The sequence below is a fragment of the Solanum verrucosum genome, unplaced genomic scaffold (assembly GCF_900185275.1).
Source record: "Solanum verrucosum unplaced genomic scaffold, falcon-dt-bn FXZP01000194.1, whole genome shotgun sequence".
NCBI lineage: Eukaryota > Viridiplantae > Streptophyta > Magnoliopsida > Solanales > Solanaceae > Solanum > Solanum verrucosum.
In genome coordinates, this window is record NW_026020416.1 from 1,872,306 (window position 1) to 1,899,608 (window position 27,303).

Consider the following 27,303-nt stretch of genomic DNA (forward strand, 5'->3'; position numbering starts at 1 on the left):
GTCTAGTAGAGTCTTGTTCATAAATGTGAAATGCGCCACATTTATGAATGAGAGGCTATTAGATGTTTAGGAAACTTCACTTCTTCATTCTCTAAGTCGTGCCATTGAGTTTGACTCTATTAGGTCTTTCTTCTAATCCGTGCCCGATGGTTTTCAGGACATGGCTACTACAAGGGCTGATGCTAGAAGGAATGAGGATCAAGAAGTTCCTCCCCAAGCTCCATCCTCGTCGCTAGGATCTTAGTAGAACAAATAGTGAAGACTTGGTGAGTCCTCATAGCATCAAAGGTTTGATCACCTTTCATTTTATGTCTTTCTTTTATGTTTAGACTTTTGTATGGACTATGTCCCTAAGTGTAACACCCCGTATCCGAAATAGACCAAAAATGCAGATTTTGAGAAGTTGCAGATGCAACCCATGGTTGCCATCCACGGACCGTAGGTCAGACCACGGCCCGTGCTGGTGGTTCGTGGTTCACCACTGCAACCCCTCCCCAAACCCAGCTTAGAAAATCGACTAAGTCTCGACCCACAAACAGACCCACGGTCCGTAGGTCAGACCACGGTCCGTAGGTCAGACCACGGTCCGTGGTCTGTGTTCGTGGATCAAGACTCCTTTACCCAGCCTCTGACATAAACTACAGTTGACCAGCACGGACCGTCGTTCAATGCACGGTCCGTAGGTCTGACCGCAGATGAGGGTCAACAGCCAGTTAGAGAAAAAATGTTGATTGGGTCAACTTCAAATAGTCATAACTCTTATAAAAAAATGAATTATGTGTCCCATGACATATGATATGATACATAATTGAATCCTCTTCCAATACCACCAAGTTTGCTAAAATCCGACCTCCAAGTAAAAAGTTATGCTCGTTTTAGTGAAGACCTGCCGGACAGACTTGACCGACGGACCCAAATGACGGCCGGTAGATCAAACAACGGACCGTCGTTCCTTTCGTGGATGGGCTTCGCTAGAATTAAGTTAGGGTTGTTTTGGTCCTTTTCCTATTTCATTGGACCCCTAAGCTATGTCGTTTAGACCCTAAATTATGAGGTTTTAGTCAGTTTAAGCCTAGAAACATAACTAGAACTTACCTAAGTCAAATCATTAATCAAAACTTAGAAAAATTAGAACGCTAAGAGGAGAAAGAAGTCAAGAACCCTAGTTCAAGAATGCAACAAGTTTTCCTTAGTTCCAACCCAGAAATCAAAGGATTTCCCCGTGAAATTCGTCACCAGGTATGTAAGATTTCACTAGTGGGTTCCTTTCACCCAATAGGTCCCTAGTTTCAGTCAGTTTCTTGATTCCCTTATTATGACTAGACCTAGGGTTTCTTGATTGTTAGAATTGTTGGGTTCCTAGCGGTTAGAATGATCCAAATCAGATTAATATGTTAATATTCAGTTTATTGCATGAATTTCAGAACCCTAGTTATGTATTTCTTTAGTTCTTGAATTACACATGCTAGGTCAGATATTTCAGTATTCAGTTATACATGCCTCACTTTATGAATGCATCATAATCAGATTAATTGTTGCATTCTCAGTTTTGCATGTTCAGTTTGAGCTATCCAGTAACTACAGAAATTTAGTCATAATGTGTTAATCACTTAATCCATTGGGAGTAGCATAATACCGAGTTGGACTAGGGTTCAGCGTACTCAAATAGTCCCAGAACTACTAGCCACGTAGGTTGTAAGTCCCCTTTGTGGGCATCATTTCAGTGATCACGCCAGCATGCCTCTATACCTCTGGCATGGTATATTGGGTCCTCTCGATGGGGCATATACATTGGACTCCACATTTAGCTCATATGGTTTTATTATCGGTTATTAGTAGCTCTCATAGTTCAGTCAGATTCTATTGCATTGGCCAGTTATCAGTATAGTTAGTAATCAATTTCAGCATGTTATAAATTGGTCACTGCATTCAGTTATCTCAGCATTAAGTTTCTATATCCTATTCAGATTATATCCTTGCTTATTTGCTTTGTTCAGTTTTATGTTATTTCAACTGTGTTCTATCCTGCATGCTCAATACCTTTCAAGTACTGATGCATACGTGCGCTACATCTTCTCGTGATGTAGGTTTAGGTTCTCAGAATCTAGATCACGCTTAGATCGGTTCCCGATCTCCAGATCAGCAGAATCAGTGGTGAGTCCTTATTCTCCGAGGACAATAGTCATGAGTCTCTTTTCAGTATTATTTTTAGTCCATTAGTTTCAATTTTGCTAGACTTAGCTGGGGCCTGTCCCAGCATTTCTAGTCAGTTAAAGGCTATTTTCAGACATAAATAAATTCAGCTTAGTATTGAGTTAATATCTTCTTTGTATTAAACTCATCAGTTTTCATTTATCTCAGTTATAGTATATGGGTATTCCCCATCTTTTCATTGTATTTATGATTTATCTTCCACATCAGTTTATTATCTTTAGTATGCTCATGATCATGCCAGCAGGGTTAGCTTAGGATCACTTGTGGTCCTAGGTCCCGTGTCCGCGTCTCGGGGCGTGATAAACTTGGTATCAGAGCATTAGGTTTAAGTGTCCTAAGATGTCTGAAAAGCCGCACTAAGTAGAGTCATTTTCATAGGTGTGAAGTGCATCACATCTAATGAAAGGGAGGCTACTAGGTATTTTTGGAAAACTTCACTTTCTTTGTTATTCTTATCGTGCGTTGGTATGAACTCCTTTCTAATCCGTCGTTATGCGCTTAAGATCATGCCTCCCCGTAGAACTAACGCCAGTAATGCGAATGCCAGGAATGCTAACGCAATTCCTTTAGTCCTAGCTCATGAGGTTAAGAATGAAGAGTTTCAGAATGCGATCCAGCTATTGGCTCAGAGTATGACCTACAAGAACAATCAACAGGTTCCAGTTCCTACAAATAGAAATGGTGGATCAGTGGCAGCTAGAGTTCGAGATTTTTTTTAAGGATGAATTCGCCTGAGTTTTAGTGTCACAAGTTGTTGAAGACCCACAAAATTTCATTGATGAGGTTAAGAAAATCTTTGGAGTGATGCAAGTGACTGGTAATAGTAGGGTTGAGTTGGCATCCTACCAGCTTAAGGATGTGGCTCACATATGGTTCACTCAGTGGAAAGACAACATGGACTACTTTGTCATTTGTAACTCCTTATATAGCAGTCAACTTCAATGTTAGTCCAGAAACTCTCTCAGAACCCTTCTCAGTCTCTACTCCAGTTGGTGACCCAGTTATAGCTAGACGGGTATACATAAATTGCCTTGTCACAATCTTTCAGAAAGTCACCTCAGCAGATCTTGTAGAGTTAGAAATTGTAGACTTCGATGTCATTCTAGGAATGGATTGGTTACATTCCTATTATGCCTCAGTCGATTGTAGAACTAGGATTGTTCATTTTCAGTTTCCAGACGAACCAATCTTATAATGGAAGGGTAGTAGCTTAGCGCCTATAAGTCGATTCATTTCTTACGTTAAGACCAGAAAGATGATCTCTAAGGGTTATCTCTATCATCTAGTTCAGGTTAAGGATTCTAGTTCTGAATCCCCAACTCTTGAGTCAGTCCCTGTAGTCAATGAGTTTCCAGAAGTGTTTCCAGATGATCTTCCTGGAGTTCCTCCCGAAAGGGAAATCGACTTTGGGATTGATCTCCTTCCAGATACCCAGCCTATCTCTATTCCTCCTTACAGAATGGCTCCAACTTAGCTTAAGGAATTGAAAGAGCAGTTGGAAGACCTTCTAGATAAGGGCTTCATCAGACCTAGTATTTTGCCATGGGGTGCACCAATGTTGTTCGTAAAGAAGAAAAATGGTTTTCTTAGAATGTGCATTGACTATAGGCAGTTGAACATGTCATAATCAAGAATAAGTATCCGATCCCAGGATTGATGACTTGTTCAACCAACTTCAGGGTGCTAGTTATTTCTCAAAGATAGACCTCAGATCAGGTTATCATCAGCTTAGAGTCAAAGATAGTGACATTCCGAAGACAACCTTCAGAACTCGATATGGTCATTACAAATTTGTAGTTATGTCATTTGGACTAACCAATGCTCCTGCAACTTTCATGGATTTGATGATCAGAGTGTTCAAGCAGTACTTAGACTTGTTCGTTATCGTCTTTAATGATGATATCCTCATTTACTCTAGGAATGAGGAAGAACATGCGAGTCATTTGAGAGTTGTTCTGCAAACTCTCAAAGATCGTCAGCTATTTGCAAAATTTAACAAGTGTGAGTTTTGGTTACAATCAGTTGCTTTCCTTGGGCATATTGTGTCTAGTGAAGGAATACGAGTAGATTCCCAGAAGATAGAAGCAGTGAAACAATGTCCCAGACCTACCTGTGCTACAGATATCAGAAGTTTCTTAGGTCTAGCAGGCTATTACAGACGGTTCGTGGAAGGATTTTCATCCATAGCCTCACCATTGACTAGGTTGGCTCAGAAAATGGTCAAGTTTCGATGGTCAGATAATTGTGAGAAAAGCTTCGCAGAACTGAAAACTAGGTTGACTACAACTCCTGTCTTGACTCTACGAGAAGGTTCAGATGGTTATATGATCTATTATGATGCATCCAGGGTCGGCCTAGGTTGTGTATTGATGCAGCGATGTAAGGTTATAGCTTATGCTTCTAGACAACTTAATGTACATGAGAAGAATTATCCGACTCATGACCTCGAGCTTGCAACAGTGGTGTTTGCACTCAAGATTTAGAGACACTACTTGTATGGTGTTCATGTAGATGTGTTCACAGACCATAAGAGCCTCCAATATGTATTCCACCCAGAAAGAGTTGAATCTTCGCCAGAGAAGGTGGCTTGAGTTCGTCAAAGATTATGATATGAGCGTGCATTACTATCCGGGTAAGGCGAATGTAGTAGCATATGCTCTTAGCAGATTATCTATGGGTAGTGTAGCACATGTTGAGGAAGAAAGAAGAGAGCTAGCAAAGGATGTTCACAGACTTGCTTGCCTAGGAGTTCGTCTTATGAGCATATCAGATGGTGGTGTAATGGTTCAAAATGGGGCAGAATCTTCTTTGGCAGTAGAGGTTAAGGAAAAGCAAGACAGTGATCCAATATTTCTTGAGCTTAAGGGTGCAGTCCATAATCAGAGAGTGGAGGTTTTCTCCCAAGGGGGAGATGGTGTGCTTCTCTACCAAGGTCGATTATGTGTTCCTAATGTGGGCGTGTTGAGATATCATATCCTTGCAGAGGCCCATAACTCCAGATACTCTATCCATCCAGGCGCCACTAAGATGTACCGCGATCTGCGGGAAGTCTATTGGTGGAATGGTATGAAAAGAGATATAACAGACTTTGTGGCTAAGTGCCCCAATTGCCAGCAAGTCAAGGTAGAACATCAGAAACCAGGAGGCATGACTCAAGAGATTGGCATTCCTACTTGGAAGTGGGAAGTGATAAAAAATGACTTCATCACAGGTTTACCTCGTACTCGCAGAGAACATGACTCCATTTGGGTGATTGTTGATAGGGTTACTAAGTCTTCTCGCTTTTTGGCAGTCAGGACTACAGATTTGGTGGAGGATTACGCCAAGCTTTACATTAATGAGATTGTGAGGTTGCATGGGGTTCCTTTGTCTATCATCTCAGATAGAGGTCCTCAATTTACCTCTCATTTTTGGAAGTCATTTCAGAAGGGTCTTGGTACTCAGGTTAACCTTAGCACAACATTTCATCCACAGACGGATGGTCAGGCAGAGCGTACCATTCAGACCTTAGAGGACATGTTGAGAGCTTGTGTGATCGACTTCAAGGGTAGTTGGGACGATCACCTTCCTCTTAATTAGTTTGCCTACAACAATAATTACCATTCCAGCATTCAGATGGCCCTTTATGAGGCATTGTATGGGCGTAGATGTAGATCTCCAGTTGGTTGGTTTGAAGTAGGTGAAGCAGCCTTGATAGGACCAGATTCAGTCCTTGATGCTATGAAGAAAGTGCAACTCATTAGAGATAGACTTAAGACTGCCCAGAGTCGCCAGAAGTCTAATGCAGATGTGAGAAGAATGGAACTAGAGTTCCAAGTTGATGATTGGGTTTTCCTGAAAGTGTCACCTATGAAGGGGGTGATGAGATTTGGCAAGAAAGTCAAGCTAAGTCCCAGATATGTAGGCCCTTATCGGATCTTGAAAAGGATTGGTAGAGTGGCTTATGTGTTAGAGTTGCCAGCAGATTTGGCGCAATGCATCCAGTCTTTCACATTTCACTTTTGAAGAAGTGTGTGGGTGATCCAACATCCGTAGTTCCATTAGAGGTTGTGGCTGTAAAAGATAGCCTTTCTTACGAGGATGTACCAGTTGAGATTCTCGATCATCAGGTTAGAAGGTTGAGAAACAAAGAAGTCGTTTCAGTTAAGATTTTGTGAAGGAGTCAGTCTGTAGAGGGAGCTACTTGGGAAGCAGAAGTGGCCATGAAAGCCAAGTATCCTCACCTCTTTCCTTCCGATTCCACTCCAGCTGGAGGTAATAGTTCCTCTTCAATTTTTCAGTCGTTCATGCGTAAATTCAGTCTTAGAATCATGTTCCTTCAATTTGTACTTTCATTTTCAACGTATTTGCATGTTCTTGATACTCAGTTCAGTCAGAAATTCAGTTCTCAGTATTTAGTGGTAGGGATTTCAACCATCTCCCTCCATTTCATCTAGTTTAGTCTTCATTCGAAGATGAATGGTCCTAAGGGGGAGATAATGTAACACCCCGTATCCGAAATAGACTAAAAATGAAGATTTTAAGAAGTTGCAGGTGCAACCCACGGTTGCCATTCACGGACCGTAGGTCAGACCACGACACATACTGGTGGTCCGTGGTTCACCATTGCAACCCCTCCCCAAACCCAGCTCAGAAAATTGACTAAGTCTCGATCCACGGTCCGTGGTTTGTGTCCATGGATCAAGACTCATTTACCCAGCCTCTGACATGAACTAAGGTCGACCAACACGGACCATCGTTCAATGCGCGGTCCATAGGTCTTACCGTAGATGAGGGTCAGCAGTTAGTTAGAGGAAAATTATTGATTGGGTCAAATTCAAATGGTCATAACTTTTAGCACAGAATGAATTATGTGTCCCATGACCTATGATATTATAGATAATTGAATCCTCTTTCCAACGCCACCAAGTTTCCTAAAATCCGACCTCCGAGTAAGAAGTTATGCTCGTTTTAGTGAAGACCTGCCAGACAGACTTGACCGACGGACCCAAATGACGGCCGGTAGATCAAACGACCGACCGTCATTCCTTCCATGGATGGGCTTCGCCAGAATTAAGTTAGGGTTGTTTTGGTCCTTTTCCTATTTCGTTGGACCCCTAAGCTATGCCGTTTAGACCCTAAATTATGAGGTTTTAGTCAGTTTAAGCCTAGAAACATAACTAGAACTTACCTAAGTCAAATCATAAATCAAAACTTAGAAAAATTAGAACGCTAAGAGGAGAAAGAAGTCAAGAATCCTAGTTCAAGAACGCAACAAGTTTTCTTCAGTTCCAGTCCATAAATCAAAGGATTTCTCTTTGAAATTCGTCACCAGGTATGTAAGATTTCACTAGTGGGATTCTTTCACCCATTAGGTCCCTAGTTTTCAGTTAGTTTCTTGATTCCCTTATTATGACTAGACCTAGGGTTTCTTGAATGTTATAATTGTTGGGTTCCTAGCGATTAGAATGATCCAAATCAGATTAGTATGTTAATATTCAGTTTATTGCATGAATTTCAGAACCCTAACTATGTATTTCTTTAGTTCTTGAATTACACATGCTAGGTCAAATATTTCAGTATTCAGTTATACATGCCTCAATTTATGAATGCATCAATATCAGATTAATTGTTGCATTCTCAATTTTGCATGTTCAGTTTGAGCTATCCAGTAACTTACATAAATTCAATCATAATATGTTAATCACTTAATCCATTGGGAGTAGCATAATACCGAGTTGGACTAGGGTTCAACGTACATAAATAGTCCCAGAAGTACTAGTCACGTAGGTTGAAAGTCTCCTCTGTGGTGGGCATCATTTCAGTGATCACGCCAGCATGCATCTATACCTCTGGCATGGTATATTGGGTCCTCTCGATGGGGCATATACATCGGACTCCACATTTAGCTCATGTGGTTTTATTATCGGTTATTAGTAGCTCCCATAGTTTAGTCAGATTCTATTTCATTGGCCATTTATCAGTATAGTTAGTATTCAGTTTCAGCATGTTATAAATTGGTCACTGCATTCAGTTATCTCATAATTCAGTATCTATATCCTATTCAGATTATATCATTGCTTATTTGCTTTGTTCGGTTTTATGTTATTTCAACTGTATTCTATCATGCATGCTCAGTACCTTTCAAGTACTGATGCATACGTGCGCTACATCTTCTCGTGATGTAGGTTCAGGTTCTCAGCATCCAGATCATGCTTAGATCGGTTCCCGATCTCCAGTTCAGCAGAATCAGTGGTGAGTCCTCATTCTCCGAGGACAATAGTCATGAGTCTCTTTTCAGTATTATTTTTAGTCCTTTAGTTTCAATTTTTCTAGACTTAGTTGGGGCCTGTCCCAACATTTCTAGTCAGTTAGAGGCTATTTTCAGACATAGATAGATTCACTATAGTATTGGGTTAATATTTTCTTTGTATTAAACTCATCAATTTTCATTTATCTTAGTTATAGTATATGAGTATTCCCCATCTTTTCATTTGTATATATGATTTAGCTTCCGTATCAGTTTATTATCTTTAGTATGCTCATGATCATGCCAACAGGGTTAGCTTGGGATCACTTGTGGTCCTAGGTCCCGTGTCCGCATCTCGTGGGTATTCTCGAGGCGTGACACTAAGACTTTCGTGTATTAGATGGTTTGAGACAATGTTAAAGACTCCCACTTAGTTTTATGAGACTTCGATTGCATTGAAAAATGTTTTAAATCTCCACACTTTTCTATTACCTTATGTTATGATATGCTAAGAGGCTTGTATGAGGCCTTTCGGGGTCTTGTATGCCTTGTTGCATCTAGGGGTACCCCTAGATCGTGACATATATATAAGTCGTGATACATTACTGATTAAAAATTGATACATTAGTAGTTTGATGTATATGTAATGTGTTTTTAGATCCCAAAATTCTTCTTTCCATTCTTCCAAAAAAATTCTCAATGTTTGAATCAAACTTATCGACAAATTGTACTGATACAACATGAACATGTCGATCTTGTTGAGACATTACAGAATCTGAGAAAGTGAGGTGAGGTATTAACGATACAAAAGTGATGAAATTGTTGTTGGTCAAAATATTGGTTTGTAAATCTCAAATCAGTCATTGCAACTGAATTAGTGATCGATGAATTGAGAAAAAAATTAAAGATCTGAAACATCGTTGAGGTGAAGAAACAAGAGTTTGGATTTTCAATGTGTCCGTTGTGCATTGAGACAACAAACAAAAAGGCTGAAGAGATGCATAACATTGATGGATCATTCATACTTTTTATAATATTGTGTAATCATTTTTTAAATTTCGTTTTCGAGATGGATAGATTTATCAATATATTACTATTTATGTATCTTGTTTAAATTGATAAGTGTTGTATTTCACTAGATACATTAAATATGAAATTATTGCTCATAATATGTTAGATTTAAGATCGACACATTACTGTTTGGTAATTATTATGTATCAGATACATTTAATATAAATTTAAATTTACGTATCATGCCTAAAAATAGTGCATGAGACATTATTATTTATGTAACTTATTTTGTTTAAGAGCAGAATCCATATGTATCAGAAATTTGTAGATGAAAAGGCTTATACATGATAAATGATACATTTGGTAGAATTTTTGTATCAAGTATCAATACTAATTAAGGTTATGTATCAAAACTAATATTTGAACATGATATATTGTGCATGATAGAATTGTAATGTATCATAATGTTGAAACGAAGGCATTATACATTAGTTTAAGAAACATAATCAACTAGATATATTAAAAATTTGAACCTATATGTATCAGAAAAGATGAGCAACCAAAAAATTTAAAAAAACTCAACAATCTAATCAACGGAAAGCAATGAAGATGTATCCTCCTCGGACTAATTGGATAAGCCCACTACTGAAAGATCGAACCGATGGAATGAAGTGTATCAAGATAACCATTAGAAATTTCTGAAACAATTCCAAATGCACTCCAAGATGAACTCTCTGCATTAAAAATATTTTCCACCCCTCTTACAGTAAAGAGACCAGGAGTAACCAATTCAATAATTTTGTAAGATGAAAAAACTATTTTAAAAAAATAATAATTGAAAATTGAAGTGATGGTAAGAAATCTACCTCTTGAATAACTTGAAATCATTAATTGGAAAGAGAAAAGATTTGAAATTCAAAAATGGATTAATGTAGGTAACTGTAGAGAGATTTGTGGCTTGAAAAAAGAAAAGAAAATTAGGGATATGAGATTTCAAATTAATGTATCCGGAAAAGGGAATGATGGGAGTGAAAGAGGAGATTTTTGATATTTTTAAAAATGATAGGGAAAATAAGAAAATATGATAATAAATGGTGTATAATTAGGTAATTTTTTTGAAATGAAAATAATAAAGCTATTGAAATTTGAGCCCAAATCCTGAGATTTAAGCCAAAATGATGAGCCCATCTAAAATAATAAAGCTACTGACATTTTGAGCCCAAATGCTGAGATTCGAGCCTAAATGCAGAGCCCTTCTCAACTTTGCTATTTGAGTTCCCAAAAAAAAAATGGTAGAATGTGTTGTTGCAGTCAATCGAACCAAAGGCGTTGCAATAATTTCCTGAACCCCCTTAACCAATGAGCTAGCCTCTTTACATGTGTTGAAGAGGATATATATATATATATATATTCGTGAAAATATAATTTGACCTTATATATACGATGTACTCCCACCGTCCCATTTTATGTTGTAACATTTGATCGAAAACATAGTTTAAGAAATAAAAGAATTTGAAATGCTTACCAAATTGCCCTTCAAAAATTAGTCCTATTAAAATTTAAAAACAAAACATACGGATTCCATTTAAAAAAAAAAAAAGTAAACTCACTTTTCTCTCTTCTCATAAACGTATTGGTGTGTAAAGTCTATAAAGATAAAACACATTTACTTTTCGGATTTATCTTCGCTAAATCAATCATTTTCTCTTTCTAAGTAGTCTAAAACTCTCTCTCATTTTCTCTTTCTAAGTAGTCTAAAACTCTCTCTCTCACACACACAGAGGAAGAAGATTATTCCATCCGAAAAATATGTTCTTTTTTTTAAAAAATTCTCTTCTTGATTTCAATTATTTTTAGATTTGTGGTGCGAATTCATAATTTTTTTTGAATTTTTTCAGCAAGTGCTAGTAAGAGAGATGTTTTCTATATTTTCATGTCATTTTTTCCCCTATTACCTTTGAATAATTTCTCTTGCAAATATTGTATTTTTTTCTTTCATTTTTTTTTAATTTTCTGCTTATACTCCAGAAATGAGTATAGTAGTATTTCTGGTAGATCCAACTACTAGAAACAAGCGATTAAAATTTGAAGAACATCAAGCCATTGCAGAAAGGCTTTTGAAAGAAAGCAAGGAAGGAAAACCTAAATATGGGTCTTTAAAGCAAGCTGCTATTTTGTTCAACAAATCAAGAAGAACTATTTTACGCATTTGGAAGCAATGTAAATCATTGGTTGATAATGGTACACCGTTGGATGTGTCTTCAAAACTTGTAGACAGAGTTGGAAGCAAACGGGTGGAAGTAGACATTAATCAAGTCAAAGAAACTCTTCTTTGTCGAATATTTGATCTCTGACTTTTGCGACGCACATGACAAAATTAATTAACCAATAAAATAAGAAGGTACGACTTCAATTTTGCCTTTCAATGCTTGATTATAGTACAATTCACACAAATCTCATATTTATGAATATGTTTAATTATGTTCACATTGACGAAAAATATTTTTTGTCTAAAAAAAGTGAAAGGTACTACCTACTTCCTGAAGAACATGAGCCCGATCCATACTGCTCTTGCAAAAGTAAAATCTTTATTTCAAAAGTTATGTTTACGGTTTTTGTTGCACGTCCTCGATTTGATGAAAATAGAATTGAGCTATTTTCTGAAAAATAGGTATTTTTCATTTGATAAGAAACCAGCTAAGCGGAATAGCAAAAATTGAACATGAGGAACTCTTGAAACAAAACTCATTTTATCAGTAACCAAAGATATCACTAGAGCTTGTTTGATTGAGAAAGTTCTTCCTACCACTAGATCAAAAAAAGTTCTTCTTGCCATTAGATCAAAATTGCTAGCTTCAGATTCAAACATTCTTATCTTTATACAACAAGATAATGCAAGACCACATATCGGTGTCAATGATTTGAAATTTGTTTAAGGTGCCCAACAAGATGAATTCGAAATTCGTTGTGATATTGGTATTATCAATCTAGTTTCAACTCTACTTCAACAATGATATGGGTTACTAGTATGACACAATTCTTTTTTGAAATGTACTTTTTGATATTTTTGCGGGAACATAGAAAAATTTAACAAATGAAAATTGGAATGATGTTTTATAAGTATAGTAGAGATCATACTAGTATTGTGTACATCCAAGGTGATCATCGTGTAATTTTTGTGCTCCTTTAATATATGAAAGTTGAAATGATATTTTGCCAAGTACATTCGGAGAATTACTATTGTGTACATGGTGATCATATGTAATTTTTGTACTTATGGTTATCAGTTATGAAGATACGATGGATCCAAAGCAGCATGAATTATTTGTAGCACTGTACCATATTTTTTCGGTGCCTTACCACTAATTTAATTTTAAAAAAAAATTCATTGATTTTGAATTAAAAATTGTAAGTAATGTTACGAAACAGTTATTATCAGATTGTTATTCACTATTTAGTTTGAATTTGAGGTTTTTGATTTTCCTTAAATAGATTGTAATTTAAGCTAATCATCAAATTCATGTTATAATACTTTTCATTAGGATCATTACCTTACTAAGTGAAAGCCCTATAATTTTAGTGAAAACATAAGGAAGCAATGTAATGTAAGAATACAACTTTTTTTTTCTTGGTGAAATTTTAGAAAGCACGAAAAAATAATTGTGGAAAAAAAAAGTCTATACAAATTGAAAAGACTACCAATTGCTTAGGAAAAAAAAAGTAATTGAATGGTATTCCAGTCATTCGTACAACAAGAAGCTGCATCAATTTTTTTTTTATAGAGAAGAGAGAATGCAAGTACAATTACTTATTGTTGACTTTTTATAAAAAAAATAGGAGTACTATCTTTAAAATTAAGTGAAATCAATAAGGGTAAAAAATGAATTGCGCCTTTAAATACTTACCAAATAAGGAAATGTGACATTCTTTTTGGGACTGACCAAAAAGAAAATGATGCCACATAAAATGGGACGGAGGGAGTAATTTTCCGGCGGAGGGGGTTCGGACAAACCCCCTCACCTCCACATAGATCTGCACCTGGTTGTAATAATTAGAAAAACATAAATCATCGAGTCATTTCTTTATAGAACTTACATTTAAGTCATCTAAATGAACGAAAAGCTAAAATGTTATTATTACGGACCCTGAATGATTCACATTTATTGTATTATATTACGATCCACCGAAGAAATTCATATGTTGTATTATTTATGGACCCTTGACGTTGCTCATATATTATTTTTTTTTACAGATTTTTGATGATGCATACTTCTTGGATTATATTTATGAGCTCTTAACGAAGCCCATTTATATGAGGAGATAAAATGTATTATTTGAGCCCTTGATAATACTCATTTATTACATTATTACTCCGATTCTTTGATAATACACATAGGACAAAGATGTCATTTACCATTAATTTACAGATAGTATATTTTAGGTTTAATAGGACTCTTCAATTCTCAAGTTAACTATGTACCCAACGTTAGATTTCAGGTTTGACTTATATATTTTTCTTTTATTATAGTTGAATATATATTGTTTATTCATATTTTATCTATTAGTACATTTCATTCGTACTGATGCCTCGTTGTCAGAAAGGCTATATTTCGTGTTGTAGGTTCAGTTAGAGGCCTATGTAGACCTCATAAATAGGAATTTCTAAGTTCAATATTTGGGTTGGTAAGATCCATTCTTCCTGGAGTTAAAGAGTTAGAGATTTTGAATATTATCTTGCTTAAGTATAATTGTTGGATAGGTCCGACCCTTGTCCCGACCATAATATATTTGTTACACTTCTAGAGGCTTAAAGACTTGTGATATATGTCACTATGTTGAGTATGACCTTTTCAACCTTGATGGTTAACTATTGACTATGATGATGGCCTCGCCATATTGATTGTTGATGAGTGGTAGATTTGCACTCATTTAAGGTCTATTTAACTCAACAATTAGTGTCCTCAATGCCTAATATTGTCATATTCTGATTAAATGTTGTTGATTTGTAGCTATGAAGACAATTAGACAAGGTAAGGAATGATGTTTGTAAGAATTTCTAAAAATGCAAAAAGAAGTGCAAATCAGACATTGTTGATCACCTAACAAGAAGGGCAGATCGCCAATTGAGCACAACCTCGCCTAAAATGACTGTGCATAGCACATTTGTTTATCAAATCAGGTCGACAGACTCTAGTGGAGAAGGTGATGCGCCGAATGAGAAAGACAACCTTGATGAACATCTCCCAAAATGATAGTATGGAAAGAAAAGATTGAATAATCGAAAAGCGAACCAAGGTGGTACACGACAATTCGCCAAATGTGAAAGGCTGACTTAATCAAGTTCGCCAACTAAGGTTCAAAATACTTGAAGCCTAGAGCATAAAAAAGTGAGCTCAGGAGCAAGAGGCGATGCACCAAACGAGTTCGGCGAGCCTGACTGATGTTGCCGATTGAGCCACGTAGTGAAATTTTGGGCCTAATTTTGAAAAATTATAAATAGCCCTAAGGAGAGAGAATTTAGATATCAAATGACATAGAATAGAAAATATCATAGTGTGTGAAGAGTTTAGAGAGGGAGTACACTTTATCTTTGAAGAACACTTTTCTAGCTTTTGGGGCCTTACAACTTTGTGCTTGAAATTGACAAATTGTAGTTGAATCCAAAGTGAGTTTACTTGTAATTGCTTAATTTCATGTTACCAATGACATCTTTCATGAAAGGTATAATCTCTTTACTTTTTGTGATGGGTTAACTAAAATCCCAAGATCCAAGGGTGCAATTATGGGGTTGGGTATTGATTTAATTTAGTGGCTATTGTGCTATGCTCTATTTTGTTGTTGTTAATAGATGAATTTGGTCTAATAAGCATGTGGTTAATTTATGTTAAGGTTGCAAACTTAATTCCTACTTCTGATCTCCGGTTGATGCTCGAAAGAAATTGATTGGAGTGGGTAATTAATTCGATACTAGCAATTCATATTTGATGTCTGTAACTTGCTTGAAATTAAAGGTTATGGGTCGGATCTATTTGCCCTGTTCTTGAAAGAGAGAATAAAGTAAGGTATTTGGTTGTTTAGGTTGACATTTAGATGAGACCAAAATGAGATTCTATGCATAGATGCTTTGAGATCGAAAGATGATTAACATTAATAAAGATGACTTAGCCTATTCATGAATGTTCTTCACTATAGAACAACACAACTATCGCTATGTGACATCAATTTCCAATCCCCGCACCCCTAGATTGCTTGTTAACTCTTGAATTCTTCAACATTTTAATTGAATTTCGATAATTGATAACCAAAGCTTTATATATACTTGGTGGAAGTATCCACCCACTTGTTCTTGCGATTGCAAATGAATGATCTTAAAGTCCAAATTTCTTGATAGTAACTCTCCACGATATACCATTTTCTGTGGGATTCGACCCTGACTCTTCTTTAAATTTTTTATTGTTTACGACCGCTGTCCGTTTTAATTGGTTTGAAGGAGGACATTTGAGCATTATCAATTATGTATTCAATAATTTTGTTGACAACCTTGTCGGCCTTGTGGTAGCTAAGTATCTTTGAGTTTGACCTTGTTAGCCTTGGATTTATATACACATATTATCGAGATATTAACCTGACAAATCATTTTATTTGAATGCCTCGTCGACCACAACCATTCAAGAGGTTCAGAAGCTATACACTATGTTTAAATGTTTGGGCCTTATGAGGCTCTAAGTGTCGGCATGACACCTTTGATCAAGTAAAAATATTGTAAAATAATTTGAAAAAGAACAACAAGAGTGAAGAAGTCAAGACAAAATGCGAAAGAAAGCATGGCAACACAAATTAACAAATGGAACAATCACTACCACAAAATAATACAATAATCGAAGTGTTAAAAACTGTAAATAGAAATAAAGATGAATTACATGAAACTCCTAGAGGAATACTATGACTATTAGTATGAAAGTCTAAATGAGACTACCCTTAACTACCTAAGAAGCCCTCTACCCTAATTTGTGTCTATTCCTATCTAATGTCATGTACTCGGTAAGCTAGTGCTTTCTCATGCTCAGTCTAATCACCTCTCCCTAATACTTCTACATCTCCTATAACCATTCATAACCAACCTTTGACACCTTCAAACTAGTGCATCCGTATATCTCTTCTTCACATGCCTGAACCATCTAATTAGTTTCGCTTCTCACATCTTATCCTCCATCAGAGGTTACTCCTACCTTGTCCCAAATATCCTTATTTTAATCTTATCTCTCCTAATAAGACCACACAACCACCTCATTTTCGCAACTTTAAACTTTTGAATATGTGAATTCTTGACTAATCAATATTTTTCTCCATACAACATGCCTATACATAAAATAATAATTGGGCTATTTTTTAAGTTAGAAAGATTTGTTACTTTGTTTAATTTCCCCTCTTTTTTGGGAAAATTACCCGATTAAACAAACATATACCAGTTAATTAGTCATCATAACTATAGTTTTAGTTAATTACCATTTACAATCAATATTTAGTGATAATTACGTGGGCTGGGGTTCTGAGTTTGTATAATTTGCAAGTTTGTATAACTTTTGTATAATATAATTTGTATAATTGCTTAAAGTTAAGATGTTTGTGTTTGTATAAATTCGTTATTTCAAGTTTATACAAAAAAAATTGAATTATACAAATGTACTCGCAAATTATACAAATCCATGAATTATACAAATAAGATAACTTAAATTGTAACTATATCCTGTAAATATATAAACTATAACTATGAAAGTTTATTATAGCGGCTCTTTGTGATTTTTTTTCTTTTTACAGAGAGCCTATTTGCAGCCCAGCCCAAAAAGTAAAAGATTAGCGGGTCTAGGGTGAAAACTGTCAACAAACAAACCGGAGTTTTCCCTCAATACAATTTGAGGAGTTCAACTGAAATCCATAACCAACCCCACAAATTTCTTGGACGAAAGCTTAGAGAAAAACACCAAAAATGGCTGATGAACTAAACAAAGCTGCTTCAGAGGAATACAAAACGTCATCTGTAGAAGACGGAGGTGAGGAAGGAGAGATCGTAGGGGAATCGGATGATACGGCCTCGTCTTTAGGGAAACAAATCACTATGAAACATCCACTAGAACATTCTTGGACATTTTGGTTCGATAACCCTTCAGGGAAATCGAAACAAGCTGCTTGGGGTAGTTCCATTCGCCCCATTTACACCTTCTCCGCTGCTGAAGATTTTTGGAGGTACCATTAACTTTGCTTTCTTTTTTTGGGCGTTTGAGAAAAACTTCATCGGTAGGATTAGGGTTTCCAATGTTCTGATTATCTGCCTTCGATTTGTAATTTTTGTAATGATTAGATCTTCATATATAATGTGAATTTAAGCCAGTTAAAATTTTGCTGTAAATCCTGGATCCTCTTAAACATACATGAGGAGTGACGTTTACAGCAGTTGTTACAATAGGCATCAAGGATGACTTGAAGAAATTTAGAATTTTACATGCTTGCATGTAGCATAAATCTCTAGTACTTACTCGTAGTCAGTGGCGGAGCCAGAATTTTTAATAAGGGGGTTCAGAATCTAAAAAAATAGACACACGAAGTAGCCGAAGGGGGTTCGACATCTACTATATATACCTAAAAAATTATTTTAACCATGTATAAACCATATAATTTTCCGTCGAAGGGGGTCGGATGACCCCCTCATAATAGGGTGGCTTCGCCACTGCTCGTAGTAGTATGCTTTTTATGGTTTCGTTTTCTTATTTGAAGTTGTCAAATTCTCTGTTAAGTTGTGAATGGAAAATAATGACACATGCATTAGAAAAATTCACTTCCATTCATCCATGCATGACATGCTTTTATTACTTCACCTTTAATTATAGCTAATTAATATGTAGATTCATAAGTAATGTGCTTCTTTGAGTATATTAACTTGTTGTGATGTATACGTTCTTTAGTACTGTGCGTTTGAAGGAATTCAAAAGCCCTGAACTAGATCATTGTGTTGAAACGTGAAGATCAAAACACGAAAATAAGGAGAAATATAGGTGTACTCAAATTTACATCCTTTCCCCCTTTTGATCTCTCAATGTAATGGAAAAATAAAAAAAATGTGTAATATAGTTGTGACTATCGATTTGGGTATGGATGGATGGAATAGATCAAGTCGAGCGAACTTTTGATGAAGATCATATACTCAAATGATGTCACAAGATCGCGATGATGCGCCAAGTATGAACATGTAATATTCAAATATGGAATCAGAATTAGGCCCTGCATTGAGGCACAAAGTTCCCTGAACAAAGTGGGAGGTGTGGTCTTACTTTGAGATTAGTGGCTATTGTGGGAGAGGGCGTGATCTTACTTTGAGACTATGTTGCTCGGACTTGGGTGTGGGTATCCAATATGGGTGCTGATCTAGAGGTTGGATTCTTCAACACACAAATTTTAGAATTTTGGGGTATGGATCTAAGTGCAAATTTGTGGATATTGGTGCAGGGATACGGCCAATAAAATATATATTACGACATATAAACTATATATTTTGATATGTTAAAGCCATTGAACTAAAACTAATAAAACTTTATTCTAAATGAACACCAATAGTTTATTCATAAGATATCTCACGTAATAGAAAATCATTTTCATACTTTATATAACTATATATATATGACATAAACTCAAAAATCAAATCAAATACCCAATCAATCTATACATCTTGTTCAATGTAGTCAAAGTGTCCATGATAAGTTGACCAAATCAGGTATTGATCCCACACCCACACTCATGTCGTGTTGATAGGTGTTGACAAGGGTGCAACATGAATTTTGAAGAGTCCACGAAACATAGCTTTGAGATCCCAGAATTGTTAGAAGATTCATTTTATGGAAGTTGTATTGGGTCTGCAGTAGAGTTCTATTTCATAAATTAATTGGGCTGTACTATACACTGCCTTCTTTGTATTTTTGTTGTGTTTTACTACTTTTGTGGTCTCCTTTTTCCTTCTTTTTTGTTCTTGGGTCATCAAAATATTTTGATAACTAACCTTTCTCAAAATGATATTTTGATAAGTAATGGTAATTTTATTGATGAAATAACAAAAACAGATGGTAATTTTATTGAAAAACACTCCACTGTGAAGCTGGTATTGAACCCCAGTACAAGAGAAAGCTGTTAGAATCCTTCTATAGCTTTTTTGGGTCATCAAGACCACTTGGAAGTCGATCTTTTATTATTTAATTTGAATTCGATTTTTTATTATTTATTTTGAAGTCGATCTTTTACTGAACATTACCAAAAACGTACTCTTTCAAGACATGACACAGAACACACAAAAGCTAATGTATTGATGATGGCTGCTGCATGCCATAAACCTACTTCCTTGTAATACTTATAATTTTTTTATTTTTTTTGATAGTAACATATTAATACTTATAATATACTCTCTCTATTTCAATCTAAGTGTCTTAATTTTCTTTTTAGTTTGCTTAAAAGAGAATGCTTCTTTTTATATTTGGTAACCCTTTGATTCCGACATTTCTGGCATGTTTATGGACACAAAATTTAAAGGGCATTTTGGTGCATTACACAACTTCAATTTAAGACCACAAGATTCAAGTCTCCCTTTTTTTTTTTAAACAACGTATCTAGTCAAACTAAGACACTTACACTGAAGCGGGAGGGAGTAATAATGTTGCTTCTAAAACTTACTCCTTAAAATCTCATCTTTTTTTCACTTTCAATTTTGATATATTTTATTGATTATCCTATGAAAATATATAGATTGTTGGAAATTTGTTTTTCTCCTTAGCAACCATATGGTGGAAAGTATTTTCTACTCACTAACTAGAATGGAAAAATAAGACCACATATTTTCTAAGAAAACATGTGCTGGTGGTGCCGGCAATATGTTTTCCACATTTTTCTCAAGAGTCAATATGCTCAGAGTTATTTGGTACTTGTGCTGGTGGGATGTAGCAGATACCTTGTGGAATTAGTTGAGGTGCGGGCAAACTGGCCCAGTTTTAAAAAGAAATATAAGATCATGAAGCATGCATGCTTTATTTTATATTCTGAGATCATGGATTGGATATTTTGATATATTCCTGTTGAATATTCTGCAGTGTGTACAACAACATCCACCACCCAAGCAAGTTGGCCGTGGGTGCAGACTTCCATTGTTTTAAAAATAAAATTGAGCCAAAGTGGGAGGATCCTGTATGTGCCAATGGAGGGAAGTGGACGATGAACTTTTCTAGGGGTAAATCTGATACCTGCTGGCTGTATACGGTGTGCCCATGATGTTCCTATCTGATTCTTAATCTTGTGTCTAATCTGGCTTTTTTCTTTTCCCATATGGATGAAGGTCTTCCTTAAATTTTCTGATATGGAATTAACTGTAGCTTCTGGCACTGATTGGAGAGCAATTTGATTATGGAGATGAAATTTGTGGAGCGGTTATTAATGTTCGAGTTAGACAAGAAAAAATAGCTCTGTGGACCAGGAATGCTGCCAATGAAACAGCTCAGGTAATTTCTTTAAACCAAAAAAGGCATAATATAAGTACTTATTACTACCTGCTTTTTGGCGTTGACAATCAGCTTCATTACTTTGTGGGACTAAGTTGAGAAATAAAAAGATATAGTGTCTAATTTTGTCGTGATTTGCTTAAACGTTATGTATCCCAATTAGTGACGCCATTTAATAGTAATGGCAGTAGACAACACTAGAATCACCAGTAGATAGTGTTAAGCTTGAGACGGAGAACGTCGGTCACAATTGTCTTTTTCGAGTAATGACATTGGTGATTGGCTGGATTTTGAATTCCAATTCTAGTAACTTTCTAAGTGGTTTTTAACAGAAATGTATTAACATCAACGGATGCACCAAGGGGAAAGATTGTCACAAAGGGGCATATCTGCCTTGCAGTCAAATCCTTGGAACTTTTTAAATTGTCTTAACAAGTGTATCTACATTTAGAGATGCATCATGCATGAAGAGAAAATAATGGCATCAAGAGTGTGTTTACTTGTGAAATAGCATGCCTTTACATGTGCTGTTTTAGGTCTTCTATGAGCACTTATATGTGAAGTTTTAGGTTTCCTATATATATTATGCTGCATGAATTCTCTCTAGTATTTTGTTAAATATATGTGCAAAGAGGCAGTTTAGTGCTGAATGCTCCGGGCATCATGTGTTCATATTCTGTATTTAATCATTAGGACGGTAAGTAAAGACTAATTTTTATAGGTACTATTTTAAAGCAAGACAAGATAAAGCGGAAAACATTCATTCTATTAAAACCCTCAAAATCTGGCTGTCGCCTATACAAGCTACTAAATACATAAAGTGCGGAATTGAAATAATTACAAGTCTCAGCCTTTGTTCTCAAATAAAACAAAGTATAAAGAAAAAGGAAAAAGAGGGCCCGCTGAAGTAACAAGCATCTACCTCTCCAAATCCTTGACAAGCCTCGGAAAGTAATAGAAGGACGATCACGCTATACCGGGCTCGGAACCTACAGAAGTGTAGAAGCAAGGAGTGAGTACCAACAACACGGTACCCAACAAGCAACCTTATAAACAAGGCATCTAGCTAGAAATCGAATACCCCTTACACTCCGATCGAACCTCCTCAAACTACAACCTGCACAGAAATCAACCCAACTAGCAGTTCTATAATGCACAACTCACAAGGCTCAATAATCACAGGTCAACAATCAAACGAATCAAGTAAGTCTCAAACACAATTAACAAGCAAGTCACACATAAACACCAAATGCCTCAAGTCACAATAATCAATCCCTCGCCGAAACCATTTCCCATCGGCATAATATCACTAGCCGGAACCATTTCCCGTCGGCTTTATATCAATCCTCTAGCCGGAAATGACCTCGACATCACAACACTTGTCGAAAATGACCTCGGCATAATAGCACTCGCCGGCAATGACCTCGGCATAATAGCACTCGCCGGCAATGACCTCGGAATCATAAACATCACATGTCTCATCACGGTGTCCCACAATCAATGCACACAAGCACTATCACACCACATGGAAGAGATACTAACTCATGCAATTCAAGTCCACATTCATGCTATCAAACATTTCATCAATCAATCAACAAGGGTCACAATAAGGCAATTCACATCATCACGTTCATCACGTTCATCACGTTCATCACGTAGCCTTTTCAATTCAACCCCTTTTTATTCATTTAGATATATCAAGTGGACAATTAAACCCTTCACCCCATCCCCATTACTCCCAACACACAAGCAACGAAGGAAGTACACGAATTCTACTAGAATACAAGATTTAGGAGATCACTTGCCTTAAATCACACAATTAATCACTCCATGAGATGAGTCTCTTCCCCTTCCGAATCACTCCCGAAGCCACACAATCTATAACAATCAAGTATTCACAATAAATATTTGGAAACAACAATACCCACATCAATTATTTTGAAAAATGGGTCAATCAACTCAAAACCCAATTCCGAGAATAAAGGTTTGAATCCAAAATTTAATACTTGAAAACATTACTAAAGGAAAATGAAGGTTTAGGATCATAAAAGCTTGCCATTTACTAATCAAAATTCATAAATAACCAAAGAAAAATGAAGGTTTAGGATCATAAAAGCCTACCCAATTGACTTAGAACAAACAATCCTTTCAAAAATCGCCACCAAGGGTTCCCCAAGCTCAAAAATGAAAAATGGGCCTTAAAACCCGAAAATGGCAGGCAAAAACCCGCTCAGATGTCGCTTATGCGAATCAGGTTCCACTTAAGTGAACCTCGCAAATGTTGGGGGTCTCGCTTTTGCGAACCAGGTTCCGCTTAAGCGACCATCGCTAAAGCGAACTATGGTGAACCCCGCCCAAGCGAACCCCGCCCAAAAGGCCAGTCTCGCTTTTGCGAACCAGGTTCCGCATAAGCAAAGACTGCAGCACCAGAAACATCAGCCAACACAAAAACATCGAAAGGACCCTCGAGATTCATTCGGAACCCCTTGCACACAAAGCACATATGCAAATCAATTATACTCGACGTTCCGGACTCAATGGAACTGTCAAAATACAAATCTGAGGTCTCCTTTACCCGACATCCGTGAAAACCACAAGAAACTAACTTAATGCCTAAAAGTCTAAAACAAGCTCGGAAACTCTCAAAAATCGACGAGATCTCACCTAGGCCTAAAATCATCCCCCGAATCCAACAAAATTCTCGAAAATTCTGATCTGAGCATTCGAACCCCGAATGTTGACCAAAGTCAACCCAAGGGCTAATTTTCCACAATTTCACAACTTAGGACCCCAAATCTCAAAAAAACTCGGAAGTTGCAACCGACAACTCTCACAGCTCAGATTCCACGGGATTGATGGAATCGATGGAATTCCATTCAGACACTCGAAGCTCCAAAAGGCTCCAAAAACCACCTTTGAGCAACTTAGCCTTTCAAAAGCAAAAAATTATCAAATTCTCAACTTTTAACTCAAAATTTAAAACCAACTTTTTCAAACTCAATCATAAGAGACTCGGGGTCGATATCGGGAGGGGCAAAACGGTAAATTCACGAAACTTTCAAAAAATGACCGACCGGGTCATTACAATTTTATTATGGGAAGAATACATTTTGAAATTTGCATTATACGGATTCATCATGGCATAACAAGTTTTGTGTTGGTTGTTAATCTACTACAGTCCTCTTCCTTTATCTGGGTTTGGGATGATAATGTGAACAAATATCATACATACAAAGTTACTTTGTAGGAGTAAGACATAATACATATTCTGCAAGTTTAGCCAGCTAGATATGACTGAAGTTGAGGTGACATTAGAATGGATTGAGGTACCTAAATGTTTGACAATTCAGATGTTTAGGCTCATTGTTTCAGGAGAATGGAATGATGGATGAAAATGTCAAGCATAGGAATATTCAAGTAAGATGGTTGAAAAGGAGTGCCACATAAATGTTATGTGATAGTAAGATACCTACCAAAGGGAAAGAGAAGTTGTTAAGAATGGCTGCGAGGCTAACACTTTTGTATTAGAGTGAATATTGGGCCTCTAAAGCCCAAAATATCCACAAGATTAGTACTACAGATATGCCAATGTTAAGACAAATGTGCAGTCATAATAGCTACATGAGATTAGAAATGATCACATGTGTTAGAAGGTTAGAATGATAAAATGAGAGACTATTGCTTGAGATGTGTAGCCATGTGTTATGTAGGCTTTCTTAAGCACCAGTTTTTAGCTGTAAAAACATTATTGATGGTGTTGAAAGAGGAGGTAGACCTAAGAAAGGAGTAATCTCAAAAGATTTGGAATATTCCGGAATCCAGGTTGTTCTAGCAAAGGATGAAAAATATAATGTACGAACCCATCAAAAATATTAAAAAATAAAGTACATTGACAATTCGTATGGGTGATACCATCTAAAAGACTAGTGCTTACTAGACTCTTAGTATATTAGAGACATAACCAATGGAAGAGCATATGTGAGAAATCTTACTGTTGGATGTCCTAAATTCAACAACATACCCAGCGAAAGATGTCCTAAAATACTGAATATAAAAAATATTATGGATTCAAACAAAGCATTTATGATGGTGTTCATACTGCCTGCCCCAACTAACTTGGATTGAGGCATAGTAATTATTGTATTTAAATATATTTCTAAGGCTAAATTAAAGATAGCCCCTTATACTCAAACCTTGCTAGTGATCAGATAGACATCTCTACTTCGAAGCGTTTTAAATGTTTAATTACTTTATTTCAAAAAACATTTAGTTACTTGTAGAAAAATAACAAATTATTTTTTATGTTGAAAAGGCCAAAGCTACAGCTTAAAATTGAAATGCAATTCCTGACTAATAATAGTTAGCGGAAGTTTATTAATTGATATGTTTTCATTATGTTATCCATTCATAGCAGTTCTAGGAAAACCCCCTATATTTTCTAAGAAGTTTCTATTTTACCTTTATGCTTTTTTTCAGTGATGGACCCCTGAACTCTTATTTTGGTTTCAGAAACTTGTAACTGTTACGTCATCTACCATTAGTGAAGTCTTGAAGTTAAGTATTGTTTTCTAACAGGTGGAGCTAACTTTTCACCATCTGCATTCTCTGTTATGTAGCTTTAGCAATAATGGCTTGGAGAAGAACAGCCTGGATTCCAAAACATTCTAAATCTTTTACGAAACTATGAATACAATCAACTTAAATGCATTGGTATTTTTAACTGGAATGAAAAGCAAAGCTTTGGGACAGGAACAGAGCAAGTTGTATGCTACGATATCAGAATTAAAAATTAGAAAGTTTATTGGCAGATTTTGGTGTTAACCATTGGTTGTTTTCAGTATTCCCTTCGAGTGCAGGATGTAGTTTTAGAATTTGCATTCTCATATTCGTAAGGTACGATGAGATGAGTTGGTTTAAATGGAGAAACATGGTTGCTCGACTCCCCACTGTATGGGATTGAGGTGTAGTGGTTGCGTATCCATACGGAACTCTATAAATGGTTCAGTTTTGGCCTTTCTTTTTAAATTTCTTTTCCCTATGAAACATTGAATTAATAAGGAGTACTATGTTCCTAGTTGGTCTCTGCCTGTATTAGGTGGTCTGTAAAATTTTGGTATGTTTCCTTGAGTTGCAGCATCAGTCTTGTAAAATAGTTATTTTTTTGTATGATTTTGTGATAGCCGATGTTACTTGGCTCCAATGACGAGGCTTGTGAGAATCGAAAATGTAGTAAGAAGTATTTTGCCCCCAAATTGATAGAGTACTATTCACTGTGTGGTTGAATTTACCCAGTCCATCTATACAGTAGCTATATATCTTTGACTACTTCTGAGATAATGCATGTGTCATGCCACTTTGGTTATTCTAAACCAATTTTTTTTTTTTCATGTTTCCAACCCTCCCACTCCTATTTCTTGTCCATTCTTACTTTTTCTTCTAGAATTACACGATACGGCATTCCGCATTCCCCCTCCCCCCTGTCTACTAGCCTCATCCACTTGCATCTAAATGAGCATTTCATTGCAGGTGAGCATTGGTAAACAATGGAAAGAGTTTCTGGATTACAATGACACAATTGGCTTTATATTTCATGTAAGATGTCTTGGTTATATACTCAATCATTGATTTGCTCAATCATTGATTTGCAACTCTCATCAAGAACCATTTGTTTTGCAGGATGATGCAAAGAAGCTTGACAGAGCTGCCAAGAATCGTTATTCCGTGTAGTTCTACCGTTACAACAGGGAATGCAATCAATACAGTTACAGTGGTAGTATACTTGTTTACTGAAGAATCAGCAGTCACTTGTGGCTGCATGTTTTACCTCTTGCATTGGCATTGCCAATTTTCGTATAGGGAATTTGTTTGGTTTTTAAGCTTTTTGATGACTTGACTATTGGCCATATGCGACTTGTATTAGTACCGATATTATAGAGGATTTTTGCTATTTCTATGAAATTGACAGCACTCAGCAATCTTACGTATGTGTTTTGCTTTCCTTTCCAATCCAACTTACTCTTTGAGGGGTCATTTGATATGGTGTATAAGAATAATGTTGAATAGGGGCTTTATTAGTAATGCCGGTATTAGTTAGGCAATATGGTTTGATGGACCTTTGTACCTATGAGTTTTTATTTTGAACCTTTTTATTTAACTACTTGCCAACTGAAACCTTAAATTCAATGAAACTTTTAAATCCCTTTGGCTTTGTATGAAGTTCAAATGCACAATAAAATTGACTTGTCATCATCCTCATCATATTTTATATGACACATCAGTTATTATTTAATTTTTTAAAATAACTTTTTTTTCTTCTTT

General features: G+C 36.2%; 1 protein-coding gene across 1 annotated transcript; it reads left to right on the forward strand.

The window, feature by feature from the left end:
• Positions 1 to 17,310: 17,310 nt before the first annotated feature.
• On the forward strand, positions 17,311 to 26,984 carry LOC125840902 (eukaryotic translation initiation factor 4E-2). The gene is made up of 5 exons (XM_049519878.1): positions 17,311 to 17,698; positions 20,581 to 20,746; positions 20,860 to 20,985; positions 26,512 to 26,577; positions 26,662 to 26,984. The coding sequence occupies exons 1-5, from the start codon at positions 17,442 to 17,444 to the stop codon at positions 26,710 to 26,712; spliced, it is 666 nt and encodes a 221-aa protein (XP_049375835.1). The 5' UTR covers positions 17,311 to 17,441; the 3' UTR covers positions 26,713 to 26,984.
• Positions 26,985 to 27,303: the final 319 nt, after the last annotated feature.

Bases quoted from the DNA above. Each gene is read 5' to 3' on its own strand.
- LOC125840902 (XM_049519878.1), top strand. From the start codon at position 17,442: ATGGCTGATGAACTAAACAAAGCTGCTTCAGAGGAATACAAAACGTCA. The intron at 17,699-20,580 runs GTACCATTAACT...AATATTCTGCAG, and splicing joins GCTGCTGAAGATTTTTGGAG to TGTGTACAACAACATCCACC. The intron at 26,578-26,661 runs GTAAGATGTCTT...TTTGTTTTGCAG, and splicing joins CAATTGGCTTTATATTTCAT to GATGATGCAAAGAAGCTTGA.